Source organism: Camelina sativa, chromosome 20, assembly GCF_030686135.1.
Source record: "Camelina sativa cultivar CO46 ecotype springtype chromosome 20, ASM3068613v1".
NCBI classification, from domain to species: domain Eukaryota; kingdom Viridiplantae; phylum Streptophyta; class Magnoliopsida; order Brassicales; family Brassicaceae; genus Camelina; species Camelina sativa.
Genome location: NC_141899.1, coordinates 33,086,481 through 33,112,206, shown reverse-complemented (window position 1 = coordinate 33,112,206; position 25,726 = coordinate 33,086,481). Strand labels below are relative to the sequence as shown.

Genomic DNA, 25,726 nt, shown 5'->3' with positions numbered 1-25,726 from the left:
ATCACTCTCCTCTCAACAACCATATGTTGTTGTTACATTCACAATACAATGCATAATTCCTCAAATGACAACTCAAGGTTTATATACATGAGATAATAGTCACATGCTCCTATTCTTCAGCTCCTGTCGCACGTGTCTTTTTCCTTGTGTATACTCTATACGACTTATCTTCCCCCCCTCCCCCCATCAATATGAAGCTTATCCTCAAGCGCTAAGGTAGGATATTGCATCTGTAATTCTCTTGCATTTTCCTAAGTATTTTCATGATTTGGAAGACCTCTCCATTGCACCAAAGCCTCCAAAATACCCATGTCATTATATATAACTTTACTAGTGGTAACATGAGAGAATAAACAAAACCCTTTTGATTCTCCGACCAAAATGATTTGAAAGCAATCAACCATCAATTAGAACATTTATTTTCATCTCATGCTTCTGATTTGGAATTGTTCAAAACGTACCAGATGATGATGATGATGACTGGGGAAGATTTGTTTGACTCGATCCCGATTGGGAGAAACAAATCTTTGAAGCCTCTTGAATTGAGTTAATTAAAGGAACAAACTTTCGGATAAAATAAGAATTGAGAGAACGTAAAGCAAAAGAAAAAATTTCAGAAAGAGGATTGGTAAGGTTTGATTTGGCTTCCTACAAAGGTTTGATGAAGCGCGTATGAGAATGGCAACAACAACAACAACAACAACAACTGTTGTGTCAAAAAGATGGGTTTGGTGGTTTACTATTATCAATTCTTCTTTTTCTTATTTTTATTTTTTTAAAAAATACCAAAATTATATTATAACAACATTAGAATTTTGACCAAAAAATAGTATATTCTTGGCATCAATTAAATAGAGTATATGAAAGCATAATTTTTCCGAACCAAAATAATAATAATGTTGTTTGTCTTTTTTACTTATGGATTGTTTGATCAAATTAATACATTAAAAAATAGTATATGATTACCAAGGCCCAAGGGTGGATAGCTCACTTGTAAAGATTCTCTAGCAAAGTCTATACAATAAGAATTTGCATTGTAACTTCACTTTAACCATATTCCACTAACCAACTCCAAAAAGTATTAACAACCAAAACAAGAGATACACCCTCCTCTAGCTTTATCACGCATTAACTTATCTAATGTTTTCTTAATCTTTTGCTCATCAAGTTTTTCTCCCTTCACAATTATTGTGTCTTCTTCCTCATCAAAATCAACAAAAGCAACTCCTAAAAAAAAAAAAAAAAAAACTATGTAAAACTTGTAGAGTACGTACTTGCAGTTTTTGGCAAAAAAATTGGTGAAATTTTGTAAAATTGCCACGAGTTTTCTATGACTCTACATACTATAAAATATTGTTGTATCCATTTTACAAAATAAATTATGAGTTTATCCAATACCTTTTTTGATCATTTACTAACAAAAAATAATTTATCATTTAAGTAAAGAAATTTCTAATTTTTTTGTTTACCAAAATAAGTAAATGACTACTTTATTAAGCCTAAATTTATGATTTGTATTATAACCTGTGTATCCCTGACTAATTATTTGTTTTAACCATACTAGTTGTGCTTTTGTTTTAACCATAAGAGTTGTGCTTGAGATTACCTTCACAATGAGCGATATGTCGTATTGCGTCATGACTAGTCTTTTCGTCAGTAGATTCAATTTTAAACCGAAGTTCCTCTTTCTGCAAAACAATAAAATTTAAATAAAATCTTTAATAAATTTATTATATATATAAGCAAATATAATTCGTTTGAATATGAATAAACATATTTATATTTTGATGCACGAGCTTCTTACAAAAAGTACAACCATTTTCTTCAAAACAAATTTAAAACTATGACAAAAACAAATTTTTTCAAAGCTTGTGAAGTTGGAAAGAGAGAGAGAGCAGCCTCTATTTATATAGGATTACTATAAAAACAAATTTTGGATATGTCTTAAATAGTCTCATAATAGTTTGACTGACACACATTAAAATTATACAATTTTAGCTTTCAAGATATGTTTATTTTTTAATAAAATCCATATCTTAAAGATCTCAAAGAATACACCCTAAAAGGCAAAAAATAAATAAATAAACTTAAAATATATCTCAAAATAATAATTAGTTACCAAAAAAAACTAATTTAAATATATGGCTTCTTACAAAGGTTTGATGAAGCGCATATGAGAATGACAGCAACAACAACAACAACAACAACAACTGTTGTGTCAAAAAGATGGGTTTGGTGGTTTACTATAATCAACTCTTCTTTTTCTTATTTTTTTTCTTATTTTTTTGAAATTATCAAAATTATATTATGGTAACATTAAAATTTTGACCAAAAAATAGTATATTATTGGCACCAATTAAATACAGTATATGAAAGCATAATTTTTCCCAACCAAAATAACAATAATAATGTTGTTTGTCTTTTTGACTTATGTATTGATCAAATTAATACATTAAGAAATAATATATGATTACTAAGGGTGGATAGCTCAACTGGTAAAAACTCTCTAGCAAATCTATACAGTAAGAATTTGCATTGTAACTTCAGTTTAACCATATTCCACTAACCAACTCCAAAAAGTATTATCAACTAAAACAAGAGAAACACTCTCCTCCAGCTTTATCACGCATAAACTTATCTAATGTTTTCTTAATCTTTTGCTCATTGAGTTTTTCTCCCTTCACAATTATTGTGTCGTCTTCTTCCGCATCAAAATCAACAAAAGCAACTCCTAACAAAAGAAAAAAAAAATTATTTAAAACTTGTAGAGTACGTACTTGCATTTTTGGCAACAAAAATTGGTGAAATTTTGTAAAATTGCAATGAGTTTCCTATGACTCTACATACTATAAAATATTGTTGTATCCATATTTACAACATAAATTATGAGTTTGTCCATTACCTTTTTGATCATTTACTAACAAAAAATAATTTACCATTCAAGTAAAGAAATTTCTACAATTTTTTGTTTACCAAAATAGGTAAATAACTATTTTATTAAGCCTACATTTATGATTTGTATTATAACATGTGTATCTCTAACTAATTATTTGTTTTAACCATAGGAGTTGTGCTTTTGTTTTAACCATAGGAGTTGTGCTTGAGATTACCATTACAACGAGCGATGCGTCGTATTGCGTCATAACCTGTCTTTTCATCAGTTTCAAGTTTAAACCGAAGTTTCTTTGTCTACAAAACAATAAAATTCAATTAAAATCTTTAATAAATTTATCCTATATATAAACAATATAATTCGTTTGAATATGAATAAATGTATTTATATTTTGATGCACGAGCTTGTTTTGAACAAAAAGTAATACCATTTTCTTCAAAACAAATTTAAAACTATGACAAAAACAATTTTTCCAAAGCTTGTGAAGTTGGCGAGAGAGAGAACAACCTCTATTTATATAGGATTACTATAAAAACAAAATTTAGATATATCTTAAATAGTCTCATAGTAGTTTGACACACATTAAAATTATACAATTTTAGCTTTCAAGATATGTTGTTTTCTTATAAAGTCCAGATCTCAAAGAACTCCCTAAAAGGCCAAAAATAAATAAATAAACTTAAAATATATATTTTTCTCAAAATAATAATTAGTTACCAGAAAAAAATTAATTTAAATATATGAGCCCAATAAAGATCCATAACTAACTTTTATCCATACTTTAAATGCAAAAAAAAAACCTTCATTAAAATTGTTTAATGCAACCACAAACAAACACTAATCAAACAAATCAACAAATTGAGGATGTACACACTTGAGACAAATCGAACAAACAAAGCTATTGTTCCTTGTCTTCTAAATCAAATCCTCTCTCTTAATAACACAAAACAAAACTAAAATCAAAATCATTCATCTCTTCCAACAAACTCCTTCAAAGCAACTCTCATATCTTCAACCTTAACACAATCACCATTCAAAAACTCACCAAGTTTCTCCAACTCAACGTCTTCAAAATCATCCAAAAACGGCTTAATCGGGAAAGCGTTCTCCGGCTGAAGCGCGTAAGAGTTCGGGTTGTCGTCAACGATCACCACACGCCTCATATCTCTCAACACAAACCCTAAATCTTTCACTAGCCTCCCATCGATTTCGCTGCACGCGTCTCTGTAGAAGCTTCTAGAGATCACTCCCCGCTCGGGATCGAGTTTATCGAGAACTAGCGACGCGTACTCTCTCAACCCCGCCGTGAAAACGACGATCTGGTACTGTTCTCCGATCTTCTTCAAGAACTCGTCCACTCCTGGCCGTTTGATCACGTAAAACGTCAACATCTGACCGTCGATTTTGGGATTGATGACGAAATCGTACGGTACATCTGGTTTCTCCATGGACGAGTGGACGAGCGTCTCGTCTAGATCCAACACGATCGTCTTCTTAGTTTCGTCGAAGGTTTTGCCGGATCTTTCTTGAAACAGAGAGTACGGCGGCGGCGGTGAGTTTTGATGAAGATCGTCTACGTCTTTGCGGGATTTGAGGATTTTGAATCCTTTGGCTCCGTGGCGAGAGAATAAACAGAGGAAGCTTCGGTGACATCTGTAGATGGATTTGTTGATGGTGGCGATGACGGTTGTTGCCGTCGGCGAAGGTGAGCATCCTCCGAACTGTGTTTTCCGTTGACGGCGAAGGTAGTTACGTGGGTGACGGTTGATTGATTTCGTCGCTTTCTTGAGTATGAGTTTCGTCGCCATTGAAGAAGAAAGAGAGAGAGAGATGATGAGAGATTTGGGGGAGAGAGAGGAGAGTGATGATGCTTTGTATTTAAATTAGGATCGGTGTAACGGTCATGTGTTGTTTTTAGGTTCGGGATCCGAAGCAAAGCTAGATTCGGAAGCAGTGTTTTTTTAAGTTTGGACCAACACGGAGTTAACGTTGTATTATTACCGTTGGGATTTCTATATTAATCTTTCTTTCGAGATTTATGTCCCAAATTAAGCAAAATACTATGTGTATATATAGATTAGAACAGATTAGACAATATATCATTTATAGATCTCTTCTCTTAATTACTTCCTCCATTTCACAAAGAGTGTCATTCTGGAGATTTTTCTTTGTTTCACAAAGACTGTCACTTTACAATTCCAATGCATTATTTTATAGTTCAATGCATCTTTTATCTTAGATTTCCTTGTTTTACCCTTAATTATAACTAAAATAGTCTATTAAAAACTTATTAAATAAGGGCATATATGTATATTTCAGTGTTTTCTTAATTTGTGTGAAAAGTGTCAGAATGACACTCTTTATGAAATGGAGGGAGTATTAGTTTTATGAATCATAAAAATTATTCAAAGTCTCAACTTATGCAACTATGTATTTGTGTGGTCTTGTAAACGGAACAATAACTTATAAACCAATTTAATTAAGCATCTCGTTTTTAAGTCATAATCGAATTCAATGTGCCAAGTGTCCAGAGACTAATCCCTATCATTAACATATCCACGTGTCGTCTACAAATCTCAATGTCAACGTTTTTTGCCACAATACCACTAAAAACTCAATGACGTGTCCTTCTCAAATCAACCACGTCACAATTTCCTCATGCAACAATGACACCAAGGCATTCACATCAAATCACTATAAAAACAAAAGAAAAAAGATTGATAAAATTTTGCATGATATAGAACAAATCAAACGTTTGTTTTAGTAATTTGTGTGTTGGAAACAAAATGGCGTCGAGTGATGAGCGTCCTGGACCGTATCCGGCACGTAACGGGGCAGAGAACCAACCTCCGGGAGATCCGGAGACGATGAAGACAGTGATGATTGATAAAGGAGCGGCGATGATGCAATCTTTGAAGCCTATCAAACAGATGAGTCTCCACTTGTGTTCTTTTGCTTGTTATGGTCACGATCCTAGCCGTCAGATCGAAGTCAATTTCTATGTTCATCGACTCAACCAAGACTTTCTTCAGTGTGCTGTTTACGATAGCAACTCCTCTAATACCCATCTCATCGGTCTGTATCTCACTTTATATCATATATGTATACTTTTCCACGTTTTATATATATCAATATAGTTATCGAAGTATATGCATGCGTAATTCATTACAAATATTTGAGAATCTAAAAATATATCAACATTTGAAAAAAAATTAAATTTTTTTTTTCAACGAATGGCCGAAACTAAATGTTATTTGTTTAAATTGTAATTAAAATATCTCAGGGGTCGAGTATATTGTGTCGGAGAGGTTATTTGAGGCACTTTCACCGGAGGAGCAAAAGCTTTGGCACTCTCATGACTATGAGGTTAACTTGTACATAACCTTTAGTTAATCAGTTTGTTCTCTTTTGGATTAGTACTTATACTTAACAGTTAGTTTACGATCCAGACATATATATCTGACTAGAATGATATTGTTGTTATTGTAGATCCAGACCGGTCTACTAGTAACTCCAAGGGTCCCTGAGCTTGTAGCTAAGCCGGAGCTTCAAAATATTGCCAAAACGTATGGGAAGTTTTGGTGCACTTGGCAGACCGATCGCGGTAATGACTAATAAATATTTGGATTCGTTTTTGGAACGAGTACAATCGAAACAAAAAGTTTTGAAGATTTATGAGGGTCGATTTTTTGGTAAATTTTAGGGGATAAATTGCCACTAGGAGCACCAGCACTGATGGTGTCACCACAAGACGTGAATATGGGGAAGATCAAGCCAGGGCTATTGAAGAAACGTGATGATGAGTATGGAATTTCGACGGAGTCTTTGAAGGCGTCTCGAGTCGATATCATGGGACTGGAGAGGAAAAACCCAATGGCTGATTATTGGGTTCATCACGGAAAAGGATTAGCGGTTGATATACTCGAAACTGAGATGAAGAAATTAGCTCCGTTCCCGTAATAAAGTTTGTGTGTACGTATCGAATAACAATAATATGTTTATATGTCCAATGTAGTCCGTAATATGTTTATATGTCCAATGTAGTCCATAAGACCATTAGTAAAGTGGTGTATAATATGTGTTTCACTATAAAATGTTTTAAGACCCCCACTAATACACTAATGGACATGATCTTTATGATTTAGAAGAACAAGTGTAAGTGCATTTCTAATTTGAAGAGTAAGTTCCCAATTGATGTAGTTTGGCGCAATCACATCCTTTGTGCAAACAAAAATGGAGAGATATATATACTCACATGAAAAACTTTTCAATTTAAACCGGTTTTACTTGGTTTTTGGAAATTCATATTTTAGTAGTAGCTAGATAAAGAGGTATCAACTAGCTATCACCAATAAACCGATCAAAGTTAGAAAGGACCAGAAATATTCACTTGATTAGATAGCAGAAAAAGAATAGACAGAATTTATTTTTTCTTTCTATAAGGATGAATTGAACAAAGGTGATGGCTCAGAAAAGACAAAGCAAGAAGCTCTCTCAAGCTTTACCGATGAACTCAATGTCAAAGAGAAGAACCGAAGCTGGAGGAATAAGGCATGAGCCTGCAGGAAAACAAGGTTTGGCCTCATTAGTTAGTTATTTTAAGTATCAACAACTTAACATAAGTTATTCTGATAAATATATTAATCAAGAAAGGGTTTTAGCCTCTTGGGTTTTCAATTTACCTCCTTTGCAACCTGCGCCTCGATCACCATATGCTAGTTCTGGAGGAATTTTCAAAGTTCGTTTCCCACCTGAAAAAAGAAACCGAATCCAAACTAGTTAGCAGAAAATAATTAAAACATGACAATGTTTCTGTTTAAAAATCAACTAAGTTGATTTTTGCTTGTCGATGAATGATTTGGTAAATCATAACTGGACCACGCCCTCCCCCTACGCTCTTTTAAACAGTATGTAGACTAATCTAGATACTTATAATAGGTGTTGGTGAGGTAATTAAGAACCTGTTTTCAAATACATGTCGATCCATATACTTGATAGTAATGTATAATCAAAGCAAATTCCAAAAAAAAATTAAAAATAATTGTGTTCCAACGCATATAGTTTCTCAAATGCATGCATCTTTCATATATATTCAAAGATTTTTTTGGGAGTTTCTCATGTATTAGCGGTCTAAGCGGCTAAGCCTAGTTTTAATCACTATGTAGTTTACTTGTAAATAAAGTTTCATGTATGCAATAGCATATGCAATGTTCAATTCAAATAGATTGAGCACACGTACCGGTAAGCATAGGAGGAATTCCATCAGAGCCAAGGATTCCTTGATCCCAACCTTTAATCACCTGTATCATATTAAACCACAATATGTTTTCTGAAAGTTCACATTATGTAAAAATGAGTTTTTAGAAAATTTAACATATTTTCCTTAATTACCTCACCAACACCAATTCGAAATGTTAGAGGCTTTCCTCGGTTATAGCTACTATCAAAGACTTTCCCATTCTCCAACTTCCCTACATAATGTGCCTGCAAGAAACATTCAAGAATCATCAAACATCGTGAACAAATTACAAAACTCTAAATGTAAATTGAGATATAATTGATATACTTAATTACCTTAATTAGTTGCCCTTTAACAGCTTCAGGACCATAACCAACAACTTTATCACAAAAAGCAAGACCAGAAGGAGAGACAGAGAATTCACAAGAAGTTGTTTCGGCTAAGGCTGAAGAAACATTATCAACAAAGCCAAGGCAGAAACCAAAACCAATGATTGCTTCTCTTCTACCACATGAAGCTAGTTGGACAAGACTTAACTCAGGATCAGGGGAAACTTCTTGTTTGCTTCTCAAGTTGATAGCCTCTGCTCTGTTTAAGCTACTGTTCACAAGAAATCTGCATTTTCTTTGCTGAGTTGGAGGAGAACAAGTTCCAACTGAAAATCCCAAGGAGCTCATTATCTTCTCTATCCACGAAAAAATAAAGAGGACAATCTGAAAAGAGATAACAAAAGCTTTGTGTTTGGACAATCAGCAATCCTTGCTGGCAAACAAACGAACCACACAAAGTTGGGCTTCATTTTTAATCACATTTTCAAGATCATAGGCCCAATACGAATAGAATCTTGGTTTCATTTCATCTTATTTTATACCTTTGATGATAAGAAATTAAGAATTTATTGACCAAAAAAAAAAAGAAATTAAGAATTGTGTTGTAGAGTTTTAGATTTTAATCCTCTAAACTCTTTCAATTGTGAAAACCAATTCACAAAATTTAAATTACTTATTTTTGATCAAGTTGTAATCTTACCATTTATTGGATTAAAGAATTATTGTTGTACTATTTATTTTGCAATTTTTGAAGGATATCAAAAATTTAATGAAAATTTAATATTTATATCAATCCTTTTTATTAAAATAAAATTTATTGTTTCAATAAATTTTAAAATCAAGTATCCAACCAATCACCCAACGACATTTCTGATATTATCCGGTCACATTGGTTTCAACTTCTTATTTGGTTTCACTTTCTTTCGTTTTAACTTTAAGATATGGAAAAAGACCAACACAGTTGTAAATTTGTAATGAACGAATCAAATTTATAACGGAGTTTTAAAATAAACAAATAAAGATAAACAGTAACACAAAATCATTACATAAACAGTTATGACATCACACAATACAAACCAAGTTTGACATCCCTTTTTCTTGAGTCCAAAAGTATCAAAACGCTTACACAAGCAAAAGAACACGTCTTTCACTCTCCATTTAGAGAGTTGCTAGCTGCTGAATATCATAAGGATGAGCATCAGAAGCAGCTTCTCGCCTAAAAGATCGTGTTCCGATAACAACATTCGCAGCTTCACCGGGATGAAACGCATCCCAAAACACATACTCATTTCTATTCAGACATGGAGCTTGACCTGGGAGACAAGTAATCTGTCCATTGTTCCTCCCAACTCCACAACATCCTGCATTTGTCACTCTAAACCCTGCAAATTTAAAGCAACAAAATGAGCAAACTATCATAAGAAAAAATTGTTTACTTAGATAACAATTTTGAAGGCAGGGCAGTGTTACCGTAGCGAGCAGGGTTTGTAACAATGTCTTGGAAGATGCCATAGGCGTTGATGTAAGTGAATTTTGCGTCAGGTGTGTTCTGGTTAAAAGCATCGACTATAGATATGAGTTTGTTGTTGAAGATTCTGTTTGCTGAGTTGATTCTTTCGTCACACGTTCTTCCATCTCTGCTGTTCTGAGCTAGCTCGTTCGGGCTGCAACCGATTGCTCCGACTCCGATCAAAGCAAACTTCCTCGCTCCATTAGTATACAAAATCTGCTCCATCACAATAAAACACAATATTCAAAACCTTAATTCTCGGATCAAGAAACATAAAGAAACAGAGAAGAACCTAAACAGAGGAGTGAGAGTGTACGAACCCTGAGTTGCTCGGTGTAACGGGCAACGAGATCGTCTGCGTAGGACTCGGGGGAGAACTGGTTACCGGTAGAGTAAAAGGTGGGCATGAAGTAGTTGTTGAGATAATCATTACTGCCTAAACCGATCGAGTAAATGCATTTGCTGAGGTAGTTCGAAGCTTCGTTCTGATCACCAAGTATGTTCACTACTTGTGACACAGTGTTCACGTGGTTAGCTACTTGGCCTGCAAATGTTATTCTACCTCCCTGATGAACAACAATAACAAGAACAAGTCAAATTTTAAGAAGCTTTAGAACTAGATGAAACAGACAGATCTTGTAAGGAAACTAACAATGGAACTATACGCCAAATCCAAATCTATCAAAGAGTTCTTAAACTGCAAGTTGTGTAGAAGCTGATCCAAACCAAAACCAAAACATATACCGAACCGAACACATCTATATTTAATTAAATATGTTTCTCTAAATATAAATGTGATAGAAATAGAAGATGACTATTTAATGGAAGAAGACTATTTAATATTTTTGAAGTTTATTTGAATCCAAAACCAAATCTGAAATGAAAACCTAGTTGAACCGAACGGTGAAATATTTTCAAATTCCATCATAATTTCTAAAAAGGAGCTGAATCAAAATGCTTTTCTGTAAGAGAAATAGTAAAAAAAAAATTACCAATTGTCTACCGGTTTCTTCACGGATTCCGGCAGCAGCGGAAGCATAGTTAACTCCTCGGAGAATGTCTTGTCCCCTTGCGGCGGCGTACGGTGTAATGTAGTCGTCGAAGCCCAAAAGCTCAGCTTTATTTTTTTTCAAAAGAAACAGAACAAAATTAGTTTGAGAGGGGAAAAAACAGAGGAAACAGAGCAAAAATGTAGTTAGTTAGAGTTACCTATAACATCAACAGTGGTTTTGCCGTTGCTAAACCGACCGGTAGGACCGAAAGCAAAGTCAATACCATAAGGAAAGTAATTAGCTCTAGCTAATGACTGAAGCTGATTATTGTTGCCATTATCAACCAAAGAATCACCAAATATGAAGTAACATGGTGCAATTGGTTCACTCTTAGCAATGTTCATCATGGTCATAGCAACCATCATCATCACGACCACCATCAAACAACACATTCTCGCCATCTCTCTCTCTTTCTTAGAGCAAGACTGTGAAAGTGAGAGAAGGAAGAGAAATGTTTTGTGAATGTGAAGAAAGGAAAAAAATGGGTTTATATAATACTATAGTTTTGAAGAATATGGAGAGAATGAGAAAATGTTATTTTTATATAAAGTTTTTAAACGGTTGAAAAAGCATTAAATGTTCACGCGGCAATGATGTTTAGATGTTAAATGTACAAAGTAAATGAATGTGTGTTTTATAGTATGTGAAATTAGTTATGGACTTATTGAGTTTTTTTTGTGTGTGGGTGGATCTAACGATTCAGAGACATAACGAGAGAGATGGTGGAGAGTTATTATTACGTCTGTCACTGTTGTTTAATTTCTTTTACTACTACGGATCATTCAACTTGTATTGTATTGTATTGTGACGGTTCGATTTTAATGTTTTGCTTTGGAAATCGTGCTGTTGACTTTGATTACTCTAAATGTACCAAAGCTCAATAAAGTTACTAAAACTTGTCTCGAGAAGGAAACTGAAGATTAACTACTGCTCTGATAACTGCACTTTGTAGAATTGCTAAATGACATAATTACATTATTATGTGATTGTGTAACTTTGATAAGCTCCTTATCAACAATTATGACAGTTTTACAGATTAGCTAAAGATTACTATTCTGAAATAATACCACAAACTTGATTTTTTTTTTTAAAGATCACAAACTATCAAGTTTATACAATCATTTAAGACTCCTAACCAAACTTTCATGAACTCTTTTTTTTTTAAATTCAAATTTGCGGTAGTTTTTTGGTTGAAAATGTATGGTTTTCTTAGTGGTCCCATTTTTGAATCCAAACTCAGTGTTATTTTCTTGTTTGATGATCATATATATTGATAATGCTATTCCATTATTGCAATATCTCATCAATGTTCACAGGTTACCCATTTTGCAATATTCCCAATCTGGATTGTAAAACAATCTTCAAACTTTAATTATAAATAGGTTTTACGTTCAAATCTCTATATTATGAATTTTTGATCACTTGACAAGTTCTCTTTAAACTAATTTACTCACAGCTGAGCTTGTTTGGGTTATTTTTAGCACAATGCATGTGAAAAAAGCAAAATGAATAGTCCTTTTTTGAACAAAACAAAGTACCCTTTTTTTTATAGAAAATTAAGTGTTGTTACAAAGAAGCCCAAGGGCTTTCTTTGCCAAAGCATCAGCTTGGCGATTTAGGGTACGAGAAATAAAGTTGAAAGAGACGAAATTGAGAGATGCAGATAGAGCGAAGACATCGTGTAGAGTCCCGTGAAGTTCCTTGATCTGGAGCTTCTGATTCAGTGCTTTGACTAACATTTGAGAGTCGGAAGCGAAGGCGATAGAGTCGATGCCCGATTCGATCGCAACTCTAATCGCGATTAGAGTTGCTGCCGCTTCAGCCATCAAAGGGGAGTTTATGTGGGATGAGGATGCGGTTCCCCGGATTGTAACCTGTCCTTCTGCGTTTTTAATGATCCAGCCGAATCCTGCAGATCCATCAGTTTTCCAGGAAGCATCGGTAAAACATTGGTATGTCCCGGGGGGGTTCGGAGGTTTGATCACTGCTTTGGGGGTCCTGGGGGGGGGACAGGGCTGGGATTTGCGCAGCCTGCCATTCTTTTGCTCTGATCATAGCAAGGTGCAAGGCTTCCTCGCCTGGGATTTGTTTCTTGCTAAAGATCAACTGGTTTCTCGCTGTCCAGATTGACCAGATTATCCATGGAGCTAGCGGGCCAGATCCGATGCCTGTTGGAGGTAAGCATAAGAGATTATTTACCTTTTCAATTCCTTGGTTGACATCCTTGATCGACTCTAGGTGTGGTTTTGTTTGAAATGGAGCAGCTGACCAAATGCTTTTTGCGTAGGGACACAGGAAGAGGAGATGGAGGACTGATTCCTCTTCACTGCAGTGGGGGCAGACAGCAGAATCCGTGATATTTCTGTACTTCAGGTTTACCCCAACCGGGAGAGCATTTTGCACAGCTTTCCAGATGAGCAGTTTTGTCTTCGGGGAAGTTTTGAGGTTTCATATATTACGTTGCCAATTAAAACCGGCTGAAGCTAAACCCCTCGAGTTTTCTTCCTCAGGAGGTTTTGGATCCAGCTTTGTTGCCTCAAAATAACCTGATTTTGCTGAGTATTGGCCATCTTTTGTTGGTAGCCAAGCCCAGGTATCTCTTGCCCCCTGTCCACTTGGTTTAATCTTTTTGATCACATCTTCGTACATAGGGAGGATGTTTCTAATGAGATTTGAATTCCATTCGTTGGTTCCAGGAATTATCAGATCCGCAACCGTAAGATGTTGAGTGGCTTTCGTTGGAGGTCCCATTGGAGCTAGTGGAGAAGATAAGGATAGCCAGGGGGATCTCCACAGTCGAGTACAATCTCCGGAGCCCACTAAAACTCCAAGGTTGTTCTTGAGGAGGTCTTTGCCTATGCAGATGCTTTTCCATCCATGAGAGGCAGAGTTTGGGGCAGAGGAATCCAAAAAAGATAAGTCCTTACAGTATTTGCCTTTTAGTACTCTCGCCAATAGACTCTGTGGGTTGGTGAGGATTCGCCAGCTTAGTTTTGCCAGAAGGGCCTTGTTAAAAAGCTTTATATCTCTGAGTCCTAAACCTCCCATTTTTGCGGGCTTTGCTAGTTTTCTCCAAGCAATCCATGACATCTTCTTCTTTTCTGTGTTTTTGTCCCACCAAAAGCGCGTGAGAGCTGATTGGATCCTCTTACAGAGTGATGCAGGAAGCTGGAAACAGGACATGGTGTAGGTTGGCATAGTTGTGAGGACAGATTTCAGCATTGTTAGTTTCCCTGCAGAGGATAGAAACCGTGAGGACCAGCTTAGGGCTCTTTGTTTAATTCGGTCCACGATAGAGGAGAAGAGATCCTTCAATTTTTCGCCCAAACAATTCCGGTAGCCCAAGGTATTTACCCTGACCCCCCTCCTTTTGGATTTCGAGGATATTTTTGGCTAGCTCTTTTGCACTTGCGGGAGTTTTTGCTGAGAAAGTGATAGACGACTTTGCTTGATTTATCTTTTGACCAGATGCAGCTTCATATTTTTGCAGGATGCGTCGGAGTGTCATGCAACTGTGGTAGTCAGACCGGATGAAAAACATTGTGTCATCTGCAAACAAGAGATGATTCACTCTAGGGCTTCCTTTAGCCACTCGTAGGCCTAGTAAGTTTCCTTGACTCTGAGCTTTTAGACACAGCCCCGATAGCACCTCGCTACAAATGATGAATAAGTATGGTGACAACGGGTCGCCCTGTCGGATTTCACGCCGAGGGTTCACTATACCTTGAGCCTGGCCATTAACGAGGTAGGAGTATGAGACTGTGGAAACACACTGTATGATCCAGTTGACCCAGGTAGGATGGAAACCCATTTGTTTTAATGCTGCTTCAATGAAATCCCATTCCAATCTATCATATGCTTTACTCATGTCTGTTTTAACAGCCATAAAGCATCTCTTTTTTGCTCATGATGTTTTCAGGTAATAGAGAGATTCATGAGTGATGAGGACGTTGTCCGAGATGGCTCTTTGGGGAACAAAAGCAGATTGGTTCTCTGAGATACAGGCATGTAGAACAGGTTGCATCCTTTTGGCTAAAAGTTTGGCAATGATCTTGTAATAAACTGAGCATAGGGCTATAGGTCTATAGTCTGCTAGTTTTTGTGCCACAGTAGTTTTTGGAATGAGTCTAATGTGCGTATGATTGATCTTTTTTGGTAGGACTCCTGAGACAAAAAACGCTTGGACCTCTGCAATGATTGCATCACCCACTGATTGCCAATTTGATTGAAAGAAACTGGCTGAGAACCCGTCGGGTCCAGGTGCTTTGTCAGGGTGGATCGAGAAGCAGGCCTGTTGGATTTCGAGGGGAGTTGGCATAGCTATCAAGCTCTCATTCATGTCCTGGGTTACACAGGGGGTGAGGGCTTCTTGGACCACTGAACTTCTATTTCCTTTTTGGGACGCGAAGAGGTCTTGGTAATAGTCAGTAACTACTTTAACAATTTCTTTTTCCTCATAGACCTTTTCCCCTTCAGAGGTTTCGAGAACTGATATGTTGTTGATTGCCCTTCTGTTTTTTGTAGCCGCGTGGAAATAGCCCGAGTTTTTATCTCCTAAGGTAAGACATAGCTGCCTGCTCCGCTGTTTCCAATATTCCTCTTCCTTCTTATAGGCTAACACTAAGTTCTGGTTAATAGAATCAATAAAGGTTTGACAGGCCGTGTCATCGCACATTGCTTCTTCCAGTTGGTCTTTAAGAGATGAGATTTCTTTCTGGCTGTTTTGGTGTTGGTCTCGACTCCATCTGATGATTGCTAGTCTGCACAGGTGGAATCTATGCTCTATGGGGGCTGAGGGTTCCTGGTTCCAAGCCTTTAGCACAATTATGCTTACTTCAGTGTTCTCCCTGAGTCGTCTGTCATACCTGAATAGGCTCTTGTGATATCTTTTAACAGGATCGAAGGAGGAGACTAGAGGACGATGGTCGGATCCTTCAAAACGCAAGTATTCGCTTCTTCCTGACGGGTAGGCTAGGATCCATTCGCTGTTAGCTACTGCTCTATCCAAACGGCATCTTACGAGATGTGAGTGTCTCTGTCCTCTCCACGAGAGGAAGTTCCCCGAGTGTTTCAGGTCATATAAATCACACGTAGACAGAAAAGAACGTAGGTCTGTGAAAGAGCTTTTAGATCTCAATGGTCCTCCTCTTTTTTCATCGTTGCAGATAATGTCATTGAAATCTCCAGTCAAAAACCAAGGATCAGTCCTATTCAAAGCATACTCTTGCAGTTGGTTCCAAGCCTGGAATCTTTTGGATCTCTCCGGTTCTCCATACAGAAAGGTAGCAAAGAATTCTCTACCTTTTGCTTTTATCTTTGAATCAATGAAGTGGTTGCTTGATTTTAGGATTTCTAACTCTATACTGTCCTTCCAGAAGAGAGCAAGACCACCCGAAGCTGATGTCTCAGGGGGAACCAAAAGGTAGTTCGGATAGTCAAGCCACTGCAAGGTTTTCTTAACTGCTTCAGGTTGGTGTTTTGTCTCCATGAGAAACAGTATATCCGGGAAAATCTTTTTCCTCATTTCCCGGATTCTTTGGACTGTTATGGGGTTCCCCAACCCACAACAGTTCCAACTCACAATTCTTAAGGAAGAGGGGTTGGCGGATTCTGAAAATCCGCCTTCTTCTTCTTTGAAGCAGGGATCAAGGAGATTCTAGGAGGGTTTGAGTTGGCAGGGAGGGTCCCCGAGGGTTCTCCAGCTGAATGATCACTGACCCTGGGGTTTCCCGCATCTTGTTTGGTGACTTTCTTCTGAGTTGACTTTGAAAAGCCCGACTTTGAAGATGAGGTGCGATTAGGAGATTTCCTGGGAGAGCCTTGTGTAAGAATTCTTTTCTGGGGTTTGGCTCCGCGTAGAGGTTGGTTTGTTTTCCCAGTTTGTTTTTGGAGAGGAGGTCGTCCGCGTCCTCGCTTACTGGTTTCACTTGTATTCTTTTGCAGGATTGCAGAAGATGTTGTATCCTTGACATTTAGGGGCTTATTGGCAGGTTGGTCTGGAGGAGGAAGAGGCAGATGGTTTTTTGTCTTTTGATTTGAGGCTAGGATCGAATTAGCAGTCTCCTCCATAAGGTTTACAGAGTCAGTCTGTAGCACCCTCATTCTTCGCGCTGCACTTTCGACCGGGTCAGGGCAGGACATATATTGGATGGTAATCTCTTGCAGCTCATTCATGATTTGTTCCCTTGTCTGTGTTTCAGGCTCCTGGTGCTTAAGGTGGGAGGCTTGGTGTTGGATCGTCTGGATATGAGCATTTTCAGGGGGTGGAGTAGGGGGATCTGGGCTTGCAACTTCTCTCTCCAGGGGTGGACGTCTGGCTCTGGACGAAACAGAAGGTTCACCATGGATCTCAGTTGATGATCTGGTTTTTTCTCGCCATTGTAGGTTGCGAGTTGGTGGAGCAGGGGGACTGTTGTGGCCGTATTGCTGTGGAGTTACCTCTTCTCGGCTGTGGGTTGATCTGGCTATGGAGCTTTGACGAACAAGGCGATCCTGCCGGTCTCTTGTGTTGCGTGCTGTTTGACGAAAGTCAGGTACGTTTCTAGTATTTAAGCTTATTGCTGCGTAAGGCCTTTTTCGAGACTGTTGGTTTGGGCGTTGAGACGAATGGTTCTCAAAGGATCTTGTCTGTCTTTGTGGTGGCAGGAAATTATCCTGAGGAGTGTAGTAATTCCTGGATGAGGTCTGTTGTGTAGACGAGGGGGCAGCTGCTCTTGAATGCAGGTTTTGTTCTTTCCTTTGGTCTGGCAGACCTGGGCAAACTGATTTATCATGAGTAAGTCTTTGGCAGTAGGAGCAGTGATTCTTGAGATTTTTGTACTCCAGGCACACGACAGCCTCACTTCCATCCGAGAATTCGATGATAGTTTCCTTTGTGAGTGGTTCCATGCCATTTAACAGGAGCTGGAGGAGGATGGAGGATGATGAAATTTCCCAATCTAAGATTTCACCGAGTGCTTCGCCTATGGAGAGCACCATTTCCTTTTTCCAGTAGTGTTTTGGGATGCCTTGGACTTCAATCCAGAAAGGTATTTGGGATGGAAAGGATGGTGAGATAATCGGTTCCCATCGTTGGAGGATGACCATCCAGTGGTCAAAGTGGTAAGGCCTGTTAGCGAGGACCTGAGTAATGTCATCCTCCGTTTCAAAAGTGAACTAGAATAATCCTTGTCCAAGATCTGCACCTGCAGCTTTTCCATGGAGGTTCCAGCGGTTTAGAAGGAACGGAAAGAGAGCCCACATTCGCTGGATCGAGGGGTTTGTAAGTCGTCCTATGAGCGTGAGGGAGTTCTCCTGGATCAGATCTGTAGTGTCGAGCTCAGGGGCTCTGATTCGCTTGCGGGGTGGAGGGGAAAAGCCTTGTTGGATCTCCTTTCCTTTCAAATGATGCGGAATACGGCTGGACATTGCGGGTAGATTGTTGCAGATTTGAGGAGGGGTGGAGGTTATTCGTAAGAGCGGGAAACAAAAGCGGCCAAAAGCTTCGGTTATAGTGGTTTTTTTAAAAAGGTTTGGGTGGGCACTTGGTTAGGAGTAGCTGCAGTTAATGGTGGTAGTAAATGCAGTTTTCTCAAGAGCATAAACACCGATTAGAAGAGGGTTTGTGGCTTTCAGATCTAGGTTTCCGGTGAGGATATTTGAGAAAGATGGTCGAAAGTTACCGTTTGTCCAGTGGATAATAGGATGGGTCGGTTTCTATTGGGGGAGCAGAGTGGGTGAGATCCGGACAAAAGCATTCTTCATGGCTCCTCGGGGAGTGTGCCTGGGAGAGAAAACACTCTTTATATCGGGAGACTTAGAAATGAATAGTCCTTAGAAATGAAATTAACATAGTGTTGTAACACACATGAAAACATGATTTGAAGGCTGCACACTTGCATGACATGTTCCTCTCATTCTAGAAATCTCAAATCTAACGGCTGATTACACTTTCGCTTGGTCGAATCAACGGTGAAGAATGATGTTACTGGATTTGCCATGTGTTAGGATGGACGTAAACATTAAATGAAAGACAGAGTGTGAGTTCCCTGTATGATGATCGTCATCATGACATGACATGGTGAACTAAATTTGAGTAGTTGAACGTATTAAAAGTTTCATTTCCTCTGTTTTGGATATATGTTCCTTAAAAGCAAAATCTACTTTGGGACCCCAAAATTTACTCAAACCTTTTTTTTTTTTTGTGCAACACTCAACCAAGATTCAAAATTCCTAATTCAAGCACTCACCAAATGGATTTTGATAAGATGAGGGAAAGAGTAGGAAAAAAAAAAGAAATCAAATAAATCTGATTACTATGAAAAATTGATGACATTCATCAATGGATTTGGATTATGACAGAGACTAATTAGTTAAAAAAAGCAAACATGTTCAAACAAAAGAAATATTCTGAATATAAAACTGATTTTTTCAGATCTAGTCCACCATTCAACAACCACATGGTTGTTGTATTTATGAACTCTACTCAACAATAGAGGCAGGCAAATGAGAACCATGAAACAGAAGAATTTAACTTGCTTTATCAATACAATATTCACTATGAATAGAAGATTTAACCAATCACAGAAATGTTGGATATTGTAATTGGTCTAGATGTCGGTAGACTTGTGTTTTTTCAAAGATTCATAGACTAGAAACTCGAGGTTCCTTGTGGTATTACATTAATCTAAACCCACTTTTCTATTATCAAAATGTCCTGAGATCTTGAATTTCTAGTCTATATATTCCTTAAACTTATCTAGCAAAATATGTAACGAACAAAACGGTTCTCGGAGATTTTTCCTAGAGGATTTGGCTAATGCATAATATTGTACAACGTCACATATCCGATGTGGAACAAAATGGAAAGAAGAAACGTACGTGAAAGCACTCCTGCTTTGTAGCTATAATTCATCTGAGGAACGGCTTTGAGAAGAAAAGAACTGAAGAGCCATGTCTTTAGCTATTTGAAGCAAACTCTTAACGTCGTTGCCACCCACTTCGAGACAGTCTTGTAATAACTCTCCATCAACTACTTCAGCTTGTATCATCTCCCAAAACTCCCTCAATGCACCCTAATAATCACAAAACGAGAACACACAACAATGTACATAAGTTTTCAGCCTACACAATAACAGTAAAACTCTATCAAATGAATCTAGACAAAGACCAACTTCAATAGCAAACATGTCCTCTAGGAGAGATCAAAGCAAAGCAAGGAACAACTTATTAGTGATTGAGCCAACACAAACAAAAAAATGAAGTCTCTCAACTATGATATTGTATATGTTACGAGAATCAAAGTGAGCTTGAGACCTAATAAAACAGACAACTCTCAAGCTCACTTTCCGCATACAGAACAAGTAGTCAAGTAGTATATCATCACTAGAAACGAACAATAAATAAGCCACAGTACACATTTTTACAGTAAACGGACAAAGTATCATTCTTTCCTCTACTTCAAGCAGATCTTGGTGTAACAACTCTCTGTTAACAGAATCAAAGTGAACTTGGGATCTAATAATAGAAGAGACACCTCTCAAGCTCACCAACTCATCACATAAATACAGAACAACTCGATGACTCAAGTATCACTCTTTCTCTACTTGTTTTGTCTAATGTAATGAATCTAAAGATCAATACTTTAAGGGTTTTTACGAACACATACCGATTTACCAAAGATTCTGAGAAGACGATTAAGTAATTTTTTCGAAACACGAAGAGCTTTGCCATAGCTCCGAGCAACAGCGCTCGCTTTACCAGCATTAGATTCAGCTCGATTAAACTCCGTAACTAAACCCATAAGCTCATTGAGATCACCAATCGCACCATACATCTCACCGTAGTCAATCCCACCACCTTTTCTCCAAGCGTAGTTCCACATGTAATCCCACCCAACAGACCAAGCTCTGCTCAAAAACCCTAACCCTAATCCACGATCGATCTCTTCAGCCATCGCTCGTATACGAGACGAACCCAATGCGTCTCCGCGTGAAGCGCGTAGGTTAGCGACGCGGAGAAGGAGGGATCGTGAGATTGAGATTAGGGTTTTGTATTGTGTGAATGAGAATGGGAAAGTGAAGGCATTTACGAAAATTGGTGATGGAGATGAGACTGTCAGGATGAGGAATAGTACGGAGAAGAGCTTAATCGTTCCGGCCATTGATCCCGGTAATGCTGTTTGACTTTTAGTCAACGTCTCGTCGAGGGAGAAAATCGTACGGAGGGTTTTTTAAGTAAATGAAAACGATGGCGGTGTAACCGTGCTGCTGACGTGGATCTCGTCCCGGTTTAATTTTAATTACGATCGGGTTCGTTTTTAAATTACATTATAAGGGTTGCATGTAGGGAGTTTTCATCTCAGAAGTCTCTAAATGATTTCTGACAACCTCTAAAGTTACCCTCATTTTTGGCATTTTTTTTTTTTTTTTAAATCGAAAATATGTTGTTTTACATTATTATCCAAAGAAAACTAAGATATTTACAAAAAATATCTGGGTAGTATCCATCCAACCAAACGAAATCGGATCTAAAACCCAAAAAACTGAATCGATATCTTTTAAAAAAAAAACTATAAAATTTATGTTTAAAACCGAGTTTTCGTCTCAGAACTCCCTAAAACATTTCTGACAATCTCAAAAGTCCCTTTCTTTTTTGGCATTTATTTTTGATTTTTTTTTTAAATCGAGAATGTGTTGTTTTACACTCTTGTCCATAGAAAAATTAGATATTTACAAAAAATACCTGAGTAGTATCCACCAAAAAACTGAATCGGTTTTTTTTTAAAAACAAAACTGCTCTCTCTCTCGTCACTCTTCTCTTTCTTCGGGAAATTCGAATCGATTTGGGTAAAACTGTAGAACTAGAGTTTTCTCGTTTTCATTCAATCAACCAAAAATAGAGTAAGAAGATGGTGAAAACAAGGGGGGGTCTTGTGAGGAGGAGGAGTGAGCGTTTGAAAGAGAAGAAGATCTCAGAAGGAGATGGTGGTTCGAAAGCAAAATCCGATTCGCCGGAAGTAGGTGTGTCGGGTTTGAGTCTGGCGACAGTAGGAGGAGAGAGAGCTTTGAGTACGGTGGCGGAAGAAAGTGAAAGTCGAGTTTTGGAGGAACCCAATCCGGTGGTCGGAAGAGAAAATGCGAACGAAGTAGAGAAAGCAAAATCCGCTACTCCAGAATCAAGTAATGGAGAAGAAGATGATGAAGAAGGAGGAGATAACGAGAGATCTACTTCTGTGGAATCAAGCGATGGAGAAGAAGAAGGAAACGATGAAGGGGAAGAAGGAAACGATGAAGGGGAAGAAGAAAAAGATGAAGTGGAAGAAGAAAACGATGAAGGAGAAGAATGTGAAGAAGGGGTAGAAAAAGACGATGAAGGGGAAGAAGAAAACGATGAAGGAGAAGAAGGTGAAGAAGGGGAAGAAAAAGACGATGAAGGGGAAGAAGAAAACGATGAAGGAGAAGAATCGGAAGAAAAAGACGATGAAGGAGAAGATTGTGAAGAAGGGGAAGAAAAAGACGATGAAGGGGAAGAAGAAAACGATGAAGGAGAAGAATCGGAAGAAAAAGACGATGAAGGAGAAGAAGAAGAAGAAGAAGATAAGGAGGGAAGTTCGAACTCGGCAGGTAACTCGAGAAGGAGTACAAGCGAAAGTGAGATGGAGCACGAGGAGGACAACGATGCAAGTGTAAGTACAACAAGTCTGTGTCATTCGTTCGGAATTTGAAAACTCATTGGAATTTGAAATTGATCAAGTAGAACTGGTGCAACTATTGGTGTAGAACTAGTAGAACTTGTGCAACTATTGGGTGTAGAACTAGTAGAACTGGTACAACTAGGTGGTGTAGAACTAGTAGAACTGGTAGAACTAGTTGTTGTATAATTGGTATAACTCATATAAAACTGATATTGTTGCAGGAATCAGAGGAAACAGAAGCGATGAAACCTTTAGGAATGCACTTCGAGCCTAGCCAGTACAACAAGAAAATCAAGCTATCGACTAGGTGTCATATTTTTGAAACTTTGAAAACGCTGGATAAATTAGAGCATCCACTAACTAGTTCTGAGAGGGATTGGTTTGAGAATCATCCACAATTCAAGCACATTTTTCACATGCCAAGGGAACGAAACCACAAGCTTATGGGAATGTGGATGCTCTTACTTCGAACGGCTAAAATCGAAAAAAAGAAGGAAGCATGGTTTGTTGTGAATGGTGTTCCAATCCGGTATGGTCTGAGAGAACATGCTTTGATGTCTGGATTAGATTGTCGGTGTTATCCACTTGATTACAAGGAAGCCGGCGGTACCGTGTTTCGAAGGAAATATTTTTTACGAAAAAAAAAGATTACACTTGAAGATGTGAGGAGACACCTATTGGTAATGCAACCAGATCGTACTCGTGATAGGTTGAAGATGGCGGTTCTCTACTTTTTAGGAAGCATCATTGCAGGCTATACAAAAGACTCGGGGAGAGATGCAATGGGTATCGATGATTTTGTTGTAAGCGCAGTGAATGATCTAGGTTTTTGTGGGGTCGTGGTTAAAGAGAATGCATTATGGCCTGTTCCCGGTTTCTGTATTCCATTGGAGGTTAGTTAGTTTAAAATTTGAAGTTTTCTCATTGTTGATATTTCTTATAAGTGAAGCTGATTTTAGTTTTTTTCCTTGTGTTGTGTAGTTTTTACTATTTGAGGCAGTTCCAATTTTGGCGAACACTTACGTTGACCAAATTCCTGAGGCGGATGCAAGTTGTCCTAGGATGTGCAGGAGGAAATTTAAGAGGACCGGTCAGAAAGGTTTTCCTCTAAAGAATATTGGTGATACACTTGGTACAACAACGGTTAGTTATCCTAGCAATTGCCATTATTAATCATTTGAATAAATTGGTTTGTAATGTATATAAAGTAGGTCGTTTACACAGGCAATTGCTAGTGTGATCCCTCATAATGATGAAGAAATTCCTCTTCTCGATTTAATCATGGAAGAAGCTGAGGAAGAGGATACCCATGATGTCGTTGTTGCCAATTGGATGTGGCGCCTTCGTAGAGGACTACCTGTACTTTTGGAGGAGATGTACACAGCCGATGTGGCTACTCGTTCAGGACAAAACGATGCGAATGAGGAAATAGTCGCCAATGAACAACCGAGAGAAGATACTATTGAGTTGGTGGATCTTCTAAAGACCATGAAGCAGGATATGAAAACCCAGTTCGATAACATTTCGGCGAAGATTGATGGGCTTGAAAAAAGGATCGAACCGTTGGAAGTATATGTGAAAGAGCAAGAGAAACCAAAGGTAATACTTCGTAATACTATAGTAATACTTGATAATACTAGAAGGTGTTAACAAAATTTGGTTTCATGTCAGGCGCATGTAGCTGATGAGCAACCGAGTACTTCGCAAGAAGGAGGGAGAGGGACGAAGAGGAAAAGGTCTAAGAAGTAGTAAAACTATGTTATTTTCTTTGATTTGTCATAGTAGTACTAGTAAAACTATGTAAAACTTCGTTATTTTGTTGGATTTGCGATTGGTACTGGTATTACTAGTTAAACTATGTAAAAATACGTTATTTTCTTGGATTTTCCGTTCGTATTTTTGGTAAAACTACGTAAAACTAAACAAAAACTAGAGAATTCATATAAGAAAAATATAGAACATGATTCAATTCAAGAAGGAGGCATAATCCTAGAAGTCACATAGAACATCATGATTAAACAAGAGAAGTCACATGAAAGATAAGAAACTGATTCAACAAGAGAATTCAAGGAAAATATAAGAAACAGAATCTGATTCAACAAGTTTTAAACCAACGTAGAATGAGATCGACTCAGATAATATCAATCGAAACACAACCTATCCAGGAGATCGACTCGAGTGGTAAGCAACGCCAACTCCTCCTTTAGTTTGGCAATCTCGTCACTCTTCTCCTTAAGCTCCATCTGCAAATTATAGATCTTAGTATGATGGGGTTCAAATTCCTTCAATCTCTCCCAATGGTTATCAACATCTTTCCTTAAGGTTTGGGTTTCTTCTTCAATTGCATCAGCCCAATTTTTCCGCCTGTGCAATCCATCATCCTGCAAATTATATCAACGAACAGTTAACAAAATCAGGTATCTCAATTGTATTTGATTAAATTTAATTTACCTTATACTTAACGCAAGTAAACCATCTCTTTTTCTCTGTTTCTGTTGGAGAGATCTCATTGACGATTCGTTTGCCACATGGGCAAATTCGAGGCATGCCAAAATCACCATCGGCTATGGCTTCTCGCCATGCTTGTAACTTCCTCGCCTTCTTCTGATCAGCATAGTATGGGTCGGCCTCAAATTGTTCCATAGTTTGAGAAGGAGAGAAATAGATCTAGGATCTTCGACTTTGAAGATGAGAGAAGGAGGACTCGGTGTACTTTAGGTTTCGAAGAAGAAAATGAATGAATGGCTGAGAATGGAGAATGAGCTGGAGTGAAGATAAAATAAGAAAGAAAGAAAGAAAAACGCAATGCTATCGTCAAAAAAGAAAGAAAAAACGCAATTCTGGCCACGTGTAAAAGATGTGTGCATTCACACTGTGTGTTCACACACAGTTTTACCGAGTAATGCGGTTGCACTAAACTTGCAAATAGTTGTACTTTAGAGGTTTCTCAGTTTAATTAGTTTTACTAAACCTTAGCATTACTTTTTTTAGTTTTACAGTTGATTAAACTTAACTAACATACAATTACA

The 25,726-nt window shown here is 37.7% G+C and overlaps 6 protein-coding genes and 2 long non-coding RNA genes across 8 annotated transcripts; 1 reads left to right on the top strand and 7 right to left on the bottom strand.

Moving 5' to 3' along the window:
• Positions 1-886: 886 nt before the first annotated feature.
• Positions 887-1,932, bottom strand: LOC147919778 (uncharacterized). The gene is made up of 3 exons (XR_015593699.1): positions 1,805-1,932; positions 1,607-1,688; positions 887-1,227 (listed from the first exon to the last, which is right to left on the bottom strand). It is a non-coding gene; the product is annotated as an uncharacterized LOC147919778 (long non-coding RNA).
• A 390-nt stretch (positions 1,933-2,322) lies between these two features.
• Positions 2,323-3,446, bottom strand: LOC147919777 (uncharacterized). The gene is made up of 3 exons (XR_015593820.1): positions 3,321-3,446; positions 3,111-3,189; positions 2,323-2,731 (listed from the first exon to the last, which is right to left on the bottom strand). It is a non-coding gene; the product is annotated as an uncharacterized LOC147919777 (long non-coding RNA).
• A 227-nt stretch (positions 3,447-3,673) lies between these two features.
• On the bottom strand, positions 3,674-4,946 carry LOC104771804 (uncharacterized). The gene has a single exon (XM_010496387.3). It carries the CDS (start codon positions 4,699-4,701, stop codon positions 3,859-3,861), a length of 843 nt encoding a protein of 280 aa, XP_010494689.1. The 5' UTR covers positions 4,702-4,946; the 3' UTR covers positions 3,674-3,858.
• A 632-nt stretch (positions 4,947-5,578) lies between these two features.
• LOC104771803 (oil body-associated protein 2A-like) lies at positions 5,579-6,987 on the top strand. The gene is made up of 4 exons (XM_010496385.3): positions 5,579-5,968; positions 6,177-6,259; positions 6,383-6,497; positions 6,597-6,987. Exons 1-4 carry the CDS (start codon positions 5,680-5,682, stop codon positions 6,851-6,853), a joined length of 744 nt encoding a protein of 247 aa, XP_010494687.1. The 5' UTR covers positions 5,579-5,679; the 3' UTR covers positions 6,854-6,987.
• A 280-nt stretch (positions 6,988-7,267) lies between these two features.
• LOC104771802 (peptidyl-prolyl cis-trans isomerase FKBP13, chloroplastic) lies at positions 7,268-8,894 on the bottom strand. Its single transcript, XM_010496384.3, has 5 exons — positions 8,468-8,894; positions 8,285-8,377; positions 8,133-8,193; positions 7,576-7,644; positions 7,268-7,452 (listed from the first exon to the last, which is right to left on the bottom strand). Exons 1-5 carry the CDS (start codon positions 8,807-8,809, stop codon positions 7,388-7,390), a joined length of 630 nt encoding a protein of 209 aa, XP_010494686.1. The 5' UTR covers positions 8,810-8,894; the 3' UTR covers positions 7,268-7,387.
• A 535-nt stretch (positions 8,895-9,429) lies between these two features.
• On the bottom strand, positions 9,430-11,812 carry LOC104771801 (GDSL esterase/lipase At5g45670-like). Its single transcript, XM_010496383.3, has 5 exons — positions 11,181-11,812; positions 10,964-11,088; positions 10,292-10,537; positions 9,932-10,187; positions 9,430-9,843 (listed from the first exon to the last, which is right to left on the bottom strand). The coding sequence occupies exons 1-5, from the start codon at positions 11,422-11,424 to the stop codon at positions 9,620-9,622; spliced, it is 1,095 nt and encodes a 364-aa protein (XP_010494685.1). The 5' UTR covers positions 11,425-11,812; the 3' UTR covers positions 9,430-9,619.
• A 7,861-nt stretch (positions 11,813-19,673) lies between these two features.
• Positions 19,674-21,363, bottom strand: LOC104771800 (uncharacterized). The gene is made up of 2 exons (XM_010496382.3): positions 20,670-21,363; positions 19,674-20,076 (listed from the first exon to the last, which is right to left on the bottom strand). The coding sequence occupies exons 1-2, from the start codon at positions 21,162-21,164 to the stop codon at positions 19,906-19,908; spliced, it is 666 nt and encodes a 221-aa protein (XP_010494684.1). The 5' UTR covers positions 21,165-21,363; the 3' UTR covers positions 19,674-19,905.
• Positions 21,364-24,798: 3,435 nt separating this feature from the next.
• Positions 24,799-25,439, bottom strand: LOC147919776 (uncharacterized). Its single transcript, XM_087503434.1, has 2 exons — positions 25,149-25,439; positions 24,799-25,078 (listed from the first exon to the last, which is right to left on the bottom strand). Exons 1-2 carry the CDS (start codon positions 25,338-25,340, stop codon positions 24,839-24,841), a joined length of 432 nt encoding a protein of 143 aa, XP_087359560.1. The 5' UTR covers positions 25,341-25,439; the 3' UTR covers positions 24,799-24,838.
• Positions 25,440-25,726: the final 287 nt, after the last annotated feature.